The 12942-nt window shown below is 37.7% G+C and overlaps 1 protein-coding gene across 1 annotated transcript; it reads left to right on the top strand.

Annotated features, from left to right (window-relative positions):
• Positions 1–778: 778 nt before the first annotated feature.
• On the top strand, positions 779–9184 carry LOC128017627 (aminoacyl tRNA synthase complex-interacting multifunctional protein 1-like). The gene is made up of 7 exons (XM_052603076.1): positions 779–913; positions 2981–3114; positions 3384–3497; positions 3735–3902; positions 5795–6000; positions 7097–7265; positions 8905–9184. Coding segments are annotated over exons 1-7 (960 nt in total). The 5' UTR covers positions 779–911; the 3' UTR covers positions 9072–9184.
• The last annotated feature ends 3758 nt before the right edge of the window (positions 9185–12942 follow it).

Raw genomic sequence — 12942 nt, 5'->3', positions numbered from 1 at the left:
TTCACATAAAGAGAATTTATGGCATTTTTTTCCTGTCGCCTTTTTTCAAGTCTGCAAAAATAATTATTACTTTTTTCCCCTTTCTCTATCCATCTTGCCCTAGATCTTACATATGCTCCTTTAGCTTTTTGAGTATATAAATCATCAATTTTGGATTGCAAGAATAAAATTTGTAATTTAGCTTCATTGTCCATTTCACTTTTATTACATAAATTGTTTAATTCTCTTGTTAATTCTAACTCCATTTGTGCTCTGGCCTTACTTAAATCTTTACTAAATTGTATAGAAAATTCCCGAATCTTGTGTTTTAAATATTCCCATTTACTTATGAATGTAATTAGGTCCTTATGCAATGCTATATCATTAATTATGGATTTAATTTGTGAGCAAAAGTTTTGGTGTTTTAATAAATCAGCATTGAATTTCCAATAACCCTTATTATGTGTTTCTCTTTTGCCCGAGTTGAATGATATAGAGATACAACAGTGATCAGTTAGAGGAGCAGCAGATATTGAAATATCTTTGATGAAGTCGGTTAGGTTATTTGAGGTTAACCAATAATCAATTCTCGATTTGGAAGTCCCATTATCTCTGAACCAGGAAAATTGTTTAAGATTTGGATTCACAGCTCTCCAAGCATCCACTACATTATTATTCAAACAAAAATTAAAAAGGGTAACATTAGGATAAGAGGTATTAAATTTGGGCGGAAAACGATCTAACGCTTCATCCATAACCATGTTGAAATCTCTATCAGTTTATTTTTCTTGCGACTGTAAACAGCGCGTTGACGCGTTAATCCCGCGACAGCGAACAGCTGGACGACGTGTGGCCGTGGCGTCATCATCTTACGACGACAGTGAAAGTGCGGTGTGTGGCTGTGCAGGAAAGAAACGTACGGTTGCAGTTTTATGTGAGTGAGTAGTAGAGCTCGAATTGACGTTTTAGTTAATGAGTATTGAATATGTAGTATTGTGTACCTAATGTGTTAGTACTGTAGTTAAAGTCGAGCTGTAAAAGGACCGATGTGCTATGAAGATTGGCACGTGAAGTGACAGTCAGCACTGTAAGCGTTAATAATGTCATGAGTCATGATGGTCCTTCTGCAAAATATCACTTCTAAAAAATAAAAAAAAACACCTTGTAATATGACACATTATGGCTACATTCCATCCATTCCGATTCCCGTCATCTGCTTTAAAGGTTTAAAAAGTGAATTTGTTTGATGATTTATCACAAAAATTACCTCAATTATTAATTTATTGTTATTTCTCTCGTAATGATTATCTTAAAATGTATATCCATTTACTCTGAACTGAATAATTGTTTAATAGAATGCTCTCTGTTTTTCTTTTACTTTCACTTACAGTTTGTGGTCTGTCAAACAGGTTTATTCACTTGTTCTGAACGAGTCATGATATAAAAATGCCACCATCCATGTCCTGAAGATTAAAATATACTACGGAAATTTATTAACAAATGTATGATTGATAAAATTAAATAAATGATATTAACATTAAAAAGAAAATCATATTACACACTTTTTGTGTGTGTAAAATATAGGACATGTCGTGGTTTTCTTTTGGGCCCTACAGGTATGTAGTTATTTCAAGGAAAATTACGAAGACATAAAGACATTCCTGTGGGATGCAAGTATTTAAGCTTATTTAGAATTTCGTGAATAGAAGAGAATGAAGTCTTTATTGTGATTTGACTGTGTCTGATTGCCAATGTCTGGCGGGTTTACGTGTGGCACAAACTGTGTGGTCAGTATCTCCTCACCATTCAGACTTTCATGAAAGTGACAGCTGCTCCTTCACTGGTGTCAGATGTAACACATGGCCTAACATTTTCCAGGTTTGTTTCACAGATGTTTTTTGGTTGCGTTTCAGATATTTGATAGCTGTGGCATGCCTAATAGTCATGTTTATTGGCTGTCAGTTGATGCCGATGACCACCGTTGCAGGGCATTATGGGAAAACGGTGACATCCGAGCTTGTGTTTTAAACTCCGGCTCAGCCCCGGGACTGGTTTATCAGGGGTTATGCAAATGAAAACAGTCCTGTCATGGTGCTCATAAATTCTTCCACCACAGGCCCATTTAAAGCAGTTCAAGAACTTCAAAAACAAGAGACTTTGATCCACGATATTATCAACTCCAGCTTTTTTGTGTTTCTAATTTCCTCATCTGAACTCTTTGTTTTCATCCCGCGCCAGCTGTTGTTTTCCAGCACCACCCTGCACTGTGTGTTATGATGTGTTCTTCTCTTTTCCTACGCCTTGTAAAAATTCCCTTAGTCCTTTTGCAGTGGATGAGCCCAAGCCTAATGTGTAACGTGTCCGTGTTCCTTCGCCAGCTGTCTTTCGACTGGAATTTAATTGTTGTTTGATCCATTGTGGAGCCAAAGAGGGTTCCTCAATCAAAACAGAGCCGAGATGACAGTGATGCAATTACGCAGTATTTGTATCATTGTGGACATGAGAGCACACACATTTAGATGCCATATGGTTTGATTCCATCCGCTTCCTTGTTGGGGAATATTCCTGTTGACCTGGATATTGGCGAGGCGATTCAAACAGTAATGAAGTGAGAACCCAAAGCAGGTTCACTGGGATTAGGGTGGAGAATATACGCTTTGATGAAGTTTTCGCATGTTGTCTGGCGTCTAGCCGATCTGTTGTTGAGCATCTGGCTGGTGTCAGATGTTTCATTTGAATTCTCCTTCATGGAAGGGGATTAGGACAGAGACTTGGCCACATATAGGTATACATTACAAATTAAAGCACCGTGTAAAGTGTGCCAAAACACCTCATGTTTACATGTGCCAAAGATCTGAAAAGATCTCATTGTAAAAAGGTCACGCTCTCAAGTGCCGCGTGTTCCCAAACACAGATAGGATGTCTCTCTGGATCCTCTTTTGTTTGTGAGTGACTAAGAGTTCCTACAGCGTTTGATCTTTTCCTTTGGCTTGTTTCTCAGGTTCCTGGTGCGATCCCTGTTCAAGATGTCAGGCCACACACCCTCACTCATGAGACTGGAACAGAAGGCGGCGGAGGCTGACCAGATCATCGAATACCTCAAGCAGCAGGTCCAGCTGCTGAAGGAGAAAGCCAGTAAGTGGATGCATGAGGCGTGCATGTGTGTTGTTGAACCCGGGTCAATGACCAATAAGGATGTCTGAGAGGATGAGAAGCAGAAAGAGGAATCTTTTCAAAACTAACTTCAGAATGTGCTTAGAAGGATGATATTTGCATTTATAGAGGATTCAAATGTTTAGATATATATAGCCTATCTAAGTTACACTGCAGAAGCAGCAGACGGTTGAGAAATTCTGAATGAATGTGCGTCTGTCTTGTTATAACGAGTGTGTTGTTTGATGTAGTTGTGCAGGCCACGGTGAAAGAGGAAAAGAAACTGATGGTGGAGAACGCCAAGCTCAAGAAGGACATTGAAGAGCTGAAGAAACAACTGCTTGAAATTGAAAAGAGGAGAGGAGGTATACTATTACACAATATATTGCATGCTTGCTGATGTTTAAACAAAAAAAAATGAAATACTGTACTTGAAAACATAGTGTAACTTTTAGATTTCAAAACTTCTGTAGTCTAAAATGAAATGCATTAATTCGGATTAATACAAGAAAATCTTAACATTGTGTTAAGTATTTAGGATTCACAAAAACATTGTTCTTCTAATGATAAAGTAGTGAAATAATTTGATTTGTTCTTTGCAGTGAAAGATGTGGCAATGCCTTCAGTGGAGCCCAGCATCCAGTGTGTCTCTAAACCCACAGCCTCACAGCCCCCTGTCCCAGCAGCCCCTTCTGCTCCTGCCCCAGCCACAAAAACCCCACCAGCCAAAAATAACGATGACACGAAAAAGATGAAAGCCGAGAAGAAGGGTGAGCATACTTCCAAGACTATTAATATGACATTTCCTTTATAACAGCTTCCAGTGCTGATGATTCATTTGCAACCCCATCCAAAACGTTTGAGATGTCAGAATCAAAATCAGATCTTTTAGAATTAATTGCTAAATCTACTCCCATTAAATGAAACCAAGTTGCATATAAAACTTATCTCTAATTTTAATTCAGAAAAAGCTGCTGTAAATTGCAATTAAAAGAAAGTATCAATAATATAGGGCCATAAAATGACTTAAGAGTAGACTGTGTCATGTCAAGGGGTTAATTGAATTTTTTACTAATGCACAATCCCACTTTCATAAACAATGTTGTGTAATGAACACATTTGAAAAGCTTGACAGAGTTTGAGAAGAGACTATGTGTGAATGCAAGCTTTGGATGTGGGTTGTAACCAGATCTGAAGGCAAACTAGATTTAAAGACTTCGCCGATGTCTTTAGGGGGTTACGTTAAGAACAGTTCTTTTCATGGTTTTTTATTATGAAAATGATGTTCATTATCAATCACTTAAATCCCTTAAACTTGGGAACGCTCTGTTCATATCGAAGTACAGATCACAGATAGTTTTTGTGCATTAATAGACTGAGGAAAAAGGGCCAGATGTTAAAAGGAGTTTCATTATTTTCAAATATGTCTCTTTTCCTTCAGCGTTGAATGCTGTGTTTCGGTGTAGATGTAGCACCTGCAGTTCATGTGTATCTATTTCTTGGCAGAACTAAATGATTTCTCGCATTCAGAAGACTTTGAGGACTCTTGGCCATTTTTCTAACTGCATTTTCTTAAATTAGGGCTGCATGATTAATGTAAATCATTAATCAATTCACAATAGCCTTGTGAGATTATTAATAGCCTTGCCTGTGATTGAATCAATTAGACACGTGTAGTCTGCACGCACTGCATGCTTCAAAGTGAAGGGTCGTGTACTACACAAATTTTTCCTTATTTTATTACTAAGTTTGGAATAAGAAGCATATTTAACAGCTATTGACAACTTTTCTGAGAAAATAAAGAAGGTTTAACCCAGCTACCTTGAAAGAGTACAATATGAAAGAAAATATTACTGGCACTTCCCACATAAGGTGCAGCTTTGGAGCCCTTTGAATTTTTTATTGTAGCGATAATTGGTGTTTGATGAAATAAATCAAATATAAAATTATTTAATCAGAAATCCGAAAATATTATATTGCTACAGTATTTTCAATACTGCACATTTACTGCACAGTACTGATTATTTTAATGCATCCTTGCTAAATAAAAGTAGGATTTCTTGCTGACTTTTGAACGGTAGTGCTTTGATTTCCTCTGCCTGGAAATCATTGTGTTCAGTGCTAATGCTTGTATAGACTACACAGAGGTTTTCATTTTCAAGACTTGTAGGGTGAAGTGGTGATCCAGTATGGTTTCCCTCCTCAACCCCTTAAGTCCGGAAACAGTGGTAAAGTTGTACTATTTTCAAATGGCTGGAGCGATTAGAAACAAACACCATACTGAAGCGATTGTTGGCACAATTGTTTTGGGAAGAGTTCCGAAACAGAACACAGATGAAAAGCCGTCATAGTTTCCAGTTGTAGACTTTTAAGAGTATCCCAGCAGCTTCCTAGAGAACAATATGCACAAGCTAAAACTAAAGGCAGATTTCCTCAGGGATAACATGTACCTTAATAAAACCCAAGAATGGCATGGTGTGCTGAGGTTGGTCCAATGTCTCTAACAGCTCTACATACACAGCTTGTGCTTTTTACTGATATTTACTTTGTGTTGGTTGAACGTTGTAATTGCTAAAGTTATGAATCATGTTTGTGTTGTGACTTAATCACAGAAATATGTGAAAGGCATCATCTGATGATCTGTAATGCACTTTTGGTCCAGGAGAGAAGAAGGAGAAGAAGGCAGCGGCACCTCCTCAGGAAGAGGCGAAAGTAGACGTGTCTCGATTGGATTTGCGCGTGGGCCGCATCATCAGCGCCGAAAAGCACCCGGACGCCGACACTCTCTATGTTGAGCAGGTGGATGTTGGTGAAGCATCTCCACGCACTGTTGTCAGTGGACTGGTCAAACACATCCCTCTGGAACAGGTACTGACCCATCTGACCCGTGTTTATCGCTGAGTCTGGTTTTGACGGTCGTTACAATTAAAGGAATCACAGAAATGCAACAAATCATTTAATGCGTTTATTTAGGAATTTGCAAACCAACTCAATCAATTAATGTTGTTATTGCTATTAATTATATATTGTTTTAATTTTCTGAAATGCACCAAATCATTTAATCATGATTATGCATTGATTTATTAAGTAAAAAGCACCTAAAGTCATTATTATAATTAAAAGAACATTTTTTCATTTGTTTTTAAAATATGACATTATTAACTAAATTAACATTAAATTACATTAAAACAATTACATTATTAAAATGCAATTGTTTTAATTACAAATTTATCACAGTATTAAATTCTACAATCAGTGCATTGAAATGAAACTCGCTACTGTACCTGAGAGCAATCGTTGTTGGTGACAAAATGAATGCAGCTCTTGTTGATTAGGTGTTATGTGTCCGAATATTGGGAAGGGGGGATATTTCAGCTTTACGGTTTCATATAAAACGTTTGCACTGCTACGATTCATAAACCTGTTCCATGCAGACAGCTCAGTCTCTTGTGCTTTATTTTCCAGAACCCAGAGTTTATGATTTGTTTAGGGGATTCCTAGCAGCTCGTCAGAAATTCTAATTACACCTATAAAACCCATCTGTTTCCTTCATTCAGTTTAATCATGTTGGGTTCCCCCCTCTGGTTATGACTGCACCACAGTTGCTTTAAGCATGTTTGTGCTTTTATAGAGTTGAAATAATAATGAATGTCTACAGTTCGTTTTATAAGAGATTTGGAAGTAGATGAGTTGAATGATTATTGCATTTAATCAGTTTATTCATTTTGTTGAGGGTGTATTTTTTTCTGCATCCCTGGTTCTTGGTTATAAAACACATTAAAATCAACAGGTTTAAAGTCGCCCAGCTGTTCCTCATAATACACGGTATGTTGTTGATGTTTTTGGATTGTTGCATAACTTCTCATTCTGACATGCAATAAATTACATTTACTTTATGGTATTCAAGAACATGGCATTTGATTCTTGTGCCGCCTGTTTAATGTTCATTTTTTTGTGTCTTTAGATGCAAAATCGCATGGCTGTCCTCCTATGCAACCTGAAGCATGCTAAGATGAGAGGCGTCTTGTCCCAGGCCATGGTCATGTGTGCCAGCTCTCCAGAAAAGGTTGAAATCCTGGATCCCCCGAGTGGAGCAGTGGCTGGAGACAGAATTACCTTCCAGGGCTTCCCAGGTAATGTTACATATTTATACACAAACGTACCGCAATGAAATATGACATTACTGTCCATCAGTCCAATAGCACATACAGTCAACTTCATGGAGCCCATCCGAGTGCATCATGCTGCTTTATTAAAGGAAAGTGAGAACCCAAATCATTCAGAAGATCTCTTTCTGTTTAAGTGGGTGATTTTTGGCCATAATAAGCTGTAATGTAGAGCAGACTTCAACGTCTTGCAGTGTGACTCTGGAGGGCACAGATTCTCGAGAATATGACAAGGGTCAAATTCTGCAGGTCCTTAAAAAGTCTTAAATTTAGTATCATATTAAGGCCATTAAAAGAAAAAAAATGCTATATTTCTCCAGACCCAAAAGCACCACCTGCTGGCAGATAATGAATGTGCATTTTCAATCAGCCTGTCTGCTGTTTTTGTGAAAATCAAGAAGTTTATACAGCAAACACGCAGAGTTTTCGAAACAATTAAGACCACAAAATCATTTAATGTTAATATAATAATTGTTTACATGGATAAAATAATTGATACTTTTGACTCATTCATTTTCTAATATATTTCTTTATCTGAACTGTAAATCAAGTTTCATATGGTATTAATTTTATTTGTGCAGGTCTTAAAAATCCTGCAGATACATTGTTGTCATTTAACCACGGCTGTTCATTTGAATTCTTAAGATCTCTCAATAAAAAACATTGTTTGTGTTCTGCTATATGAGCTAATAAAGAGCGAATTCCTCAGTGCCTAAGGGAACCTCACAAACAATCCAAAGTTTATTCTAGTGCTGTGGAATAATATGGCGGATCTGGCCTGGAAGCTATTTGGAGGAGTGCATTATTTGCGGTCAGATGAACACAATAACTAACAGTTGTGTGAATGTGGAATGCAGAGGAGGAACATCTGCACAAGTGTCTCTTTCACCTTTCAATGTCAAGCTCTTTCTCATTTTTCCCATTAAGCCAAAAAACATCAAATGTTGTCTAATTCATTTTTTTCCCAAGTACAAAAACAAAGCACGTTGTAGCAGGAATGAAGCAGTTCTCCAACTTCCTCCAGTTATTGGGAGTAATAAATTATCAGTTTATTGTTAAATAATTTTTTCTACTCTTTCCTATTTTGTTTTGTTGTTTTTCATGGTTTGCCATGCAATAGTTTAGTATGATCTCATGTAAAAGTCTTTGCGATTCATATGACTTTATTTGTATGTTTTTTTGCATTTTCATTTATTTTTCTGTTTTTATTTTGTATTTAGTGCAATCATCTGTAACTCATCATTAAAAGTAATGGGGACAGACTGTGACCTTTCAAAGGCTTTTCTTTGGCTTTCACAATTTCTCGTCTCATTTGGATTGTTGCACTTGTGATGGTTGTGAAAGTCAAAAGCAGAACAGATGCAAATAACACAATCCCTTCAGAATTCAAATCAAGCTTTTGAATTCATTTTGGTTTGATTTATGTCCACTGTTTGCAGGTAGTAGCAAAAACACCTATCTTCATCTGGTTTCCATGAGCTCTTGAGTTTTGGAGCATCTCCTTTTGGCTCGACTTGAACTAATTATTCAAACATGTGGAAGTGAATGTTAATGATACTGAGAGGATTTCAAAAACTGCGTCCGCGTCTCTGTTTTGTTGTTCCAGGTGAGCCAGACAAGGAGCTGAACCCGAAGAAGAAAGTGTGGGAGCAGGTCCAGCCAGACTTGCGCACCGATGACCAATGTGTGGCCACTTACAAGGGAGCTGCCTTTGAGGTCGCTGGCAAAGGAGTGTGCAAAGCTCAGACAATGAGTAACAGCGGAATCAAATAGAAACTTCGGGGAGAATTTCCTTCTGTGGGAAGACTTGTTCTCTAACCTCTCTGTTTGAGCTGAATGAAGGGACACGTTTGAGATTAATAAAGTCTTTGAATGTGTCAACTCTTTGAATGTGACATCAGTATAATTCTTTTGCAGGTATAAAAGGTGGTGATGATTTTAGGATTTAAAAACAAAATGGCATTCTTAACCCGTTTTACTCTGTAATAAAAATGATTACCTTTTGAGGGTATTAAATGGGAACAAAAATGTAGGGGCGGAATTTAATCTGGCCCTTTTGTGAAGTTAATTGTAAATTTAAATTTTAACTCACATATACATTTTTAAGATTTTAGGACTGTATACACTGAATAAACCTGAATTAGCTGTGAACTACAGTATGATAATAAATATTACCCTACATTCATAAAATGCAATTAAAATGTTTTTGTTTGTGCAATTAGAAGTACATTAAGATAAGATTTAGATTTCATGTTGACTTGTGTCATGCTTAATTTAATTTAATTTATGCATTTAGCAGACACTTTTATCCAAAGCGACTTACAGTGCATCCAGGTTATCAATTTTTACCTATCATCTGTTCCCGGGGAATCAAACCCCCAACCCTGCGCTTAATATGGCAATGCTCTACCACTTGAGCTACAGGAACACTAATTTAAAAGGTGAAACTATTTTAAACAGGAGAACCACATAGCTTGTGCAGCAGAGAAACGTCAGATATCAACAGCCCAGAAAGGTCTGTTCTTGTAGTCTGTTTCCTCTCTGTTCTCAAATAAGGCATTTGGTTGTTAAGATCCAGAATGAAATGATTATTTTTAATAGGTTAGTGAATTGTGTTCATTTCCTCTGAATTAATCTTATCTGAGCTTGTTTCTTAACACCATTTTGATTTGCTTTGTTTTATTGATCCCTCGGGAGGAACATCATAGATGGTTTTTCTAGAGGAAGACAGATTCTGCTCTGTTCTGTTAAACTGATGGATTTATGGGTCCGTTTCAACCCCATTCTGTCAAAAATAATCAACTCCACGAGTGGAGCGCAACATCATTGTGATCTAAAGAAAAAAAATAACTTTGCTGTTCAGCTTTGCATTATGGATCTCTATTGATTAGTTGCATTTTCATTTAGTTTAACTTGGTGTACTAAAATGAACTAAAGTTAGAAATGGAAAACTATATAACTATACTATAACATTAAAAGCCCCATAAAATTTGAATACAAAAAAATAAAATTACTAAATTACACTGAGACTTAAATTAAATCAAAATACTATTGATAAAAACTATTTTTATATCTATACTAAAACTAATAATGGAAAGATTTGGTTGCAAACAATGCAAACTTTAAATTTAAAATAAAACTTAATACAATCTAAATATTACGGTTTCATTAAAATAATTGTATTTTTAAAGCAATTTAGGTCTGACTTTGTTCCCTTTTTAAGGAATTGGTTCTTTTAAATTAATAATGTGTTGCCCATTATCTGTTATTTGAACCAGTAGATATATACTTATAGAAGATCTTATGTTGTAAGGGGGATGCATTGTCTTTCTTCAAATGGCTTTCAGACATTCAAGATGCATGTCAAGGATTCTGAAGCTCTTACTCAACATGAAGCGCTCTCTGATCACAGATTTGTTGCACATTTGTGTCCCTTTTTGGGACAACACCCAGTCAGAATAAGGCTATATCCTAGAATTACGTCGAAGTTTCCAAATCACTTTTTAAAACCCAATACAAACAACAGCAAACGAATCCATTGTTTGGAATTCCTCTCCCAAAATGACATTGAATTAATTAGCTGCAAAACTGAAGACGTTGAGGGCGACTGACACCATCTGTCCATCAAAGCTGGGAAATACATATGGATTGACGAACGTGTATATGTGAGAACGCAAAGATGTTTTAGGCAGGGCTTCAAATTTAATGAATAGCTCAAGACCAACAAAAGTTGAATGGCCTACATGTGCACATAGTCATGAAAATCTACACACTTGACTTGAAATGTACTATATGGTCACATTAAAACGCTGTGCAGGGAATTATCTTTATGAGTAATAATCTGTATCGAGAGACCAGGCGAGCGGTCTCTGGGTGTTTGGCTGCTGTTAACAGTGAAGTTTGAAGCCTGGTGTTGTGTGTGTGGTTTCATAGATCACCAGCACACAATAGGAAATCTATTAGCCATGTGAAAAACCAACAGAGACATTTTAATACGCTTTTGCTCACAAACAGCAGCACAGTCCTCCTTACTTACATTTACATTTACATTTAATCATTTAGCAGACGCTTTTATCCAAAGCGACTTACAAATGAGAACAATAGAAGCAGTCAGGTCAACAAGAGAACAACAACAGAATACAAGTGCCATGACAAGTCTCAGTTAGTCTAGTATAGAACGCATAGCCAGGTGTATATAATTTGTTTTGTTTTTTTTGTTTTTTTGTTTTTTTAATTAAATGAAAAAGACAAGAAAAGGAAAAGTACTGGTGTTAGTAGGTTAAGTGCAGGCGAAAAAGATGAGTCTTTAGATGTTTCTTGAAAATGAGTAAAGACTCTGCTGTACGAATTGAGATTGGGAGGTCATTCCACCAGCTGGGCACAGTCCAGGAAAAGGTCCGTGAGAGTGATTTTGAATTTCTTTGGGATGGCACCACAAGGCGTTGTTCACTTGCAGAGCGCAAGCTTCTGGAGGGCACATAGGATTTAACCAGTGAGTTTAGGTAAGTTGGTGCCGTGCCAGTGGTTGTCTTGTAGGCAAGCATCAGTACCTTGAAATTGATCCGCGCGGCTACTGGTAACCAGTGTAACATGATGAGGAGGGGAGTAACATGAGCTTTTTTTGGCTCATTGAAGACAACCCTCGCTGCTGCATTCTGGATCATTTGCAGAGGCTTGACAGTGCATGCAGGAAGGCCCGCCAGGAGAGCATTACAATAGTCCAGTCTGGAGAGAACAAGAGCTTGGACAAGAAGTTGGGTTGCTTGCTCTGACAGGAAGGGTCTAATCTTCCTAATGTTGTATAAGGCAAACCTGCAGGACCGGGTCGTTGTAGCAATGTGGTCAGTGAAGCTTAATTGATGATCCATCACAACTCCTAGGTTTCTGGCTGTCCTCGAAGGAGTTATGGTTGACGAGCCCAGCTGTATAGAGAAGTTGTGATGAATCAATGGGTTAGCTGGAATCACCAGTAGTTCAGTCTTTGTAAGGTTAAGCTGAAGGTGATGGTCATTCATCCAGCTAGAAATGTCACTCAGACAGGCTGAAATGCGAGCAGCTACCGTCGGGTCATCAGGCTGGAATGAGAAGTAGAGTTGGGTGTCATCGGCATAGCAGTGATAAGAAAAGCCATGCTTCTGAATGACAGATCCTAAAGATGTCATGTAGATGGAGAAGAGAAGTGGTCCAAGTACTGATCCCTGAGGAACCCCAGTAGCAAGGTGGTGTGACTTAGAAACCTCACCCCTCCAAGACACACTGAAGGATCTGTCAGAGAGGTAGGACTTAACCCACAGGAGAGCAGTTCCAGAGATCCCCATCTTTCTGAGGGTGGACAGGAGAATCTGGTGATTAACAGTGTCAAAAGCAGCAGACAGGTCCAGTAAGATGAGTACCGAGGATTTTGAAGCTGCTCTTGCTAGTCGCAGGGCTTCAGTAACTGAGAGCAGAGCAGTCTCAGTTGAGTTAAAAGACAACTTAAAAGACAACATCCATTCTAGTGAGATGCTTTTCCTTAATGCACAAATTCAACTAATGTCTTATTTGTTTGTAAAGCAGGGATTCGTGTGTGTGTGTGCATGAGAGAGAGAGAGAGAGAGAGCCTAACTTCTTTCACCTAATATATTTTCTTGAAGAGTCCCCCGAG

This window comes from Carassius gibelio, chromosome A1, assembly GCF_023724105.1.
Source record: "Carassius gibelio isolate Cgi1373 ecotype wild population from Czech Republic chromosome A1, carGib1.2-hapl.c, whole genome shotgun sequence".
Taxonomy (NCBI): Eukaryota; Metazoa; Chordata; class Actinopteri; order Cypriniformes; family Cyprinidae; genus Carassius; species Carassius gibelio.
This window is presented reverse-complemented; position numbering and strand designations above follow the sequence as displayed.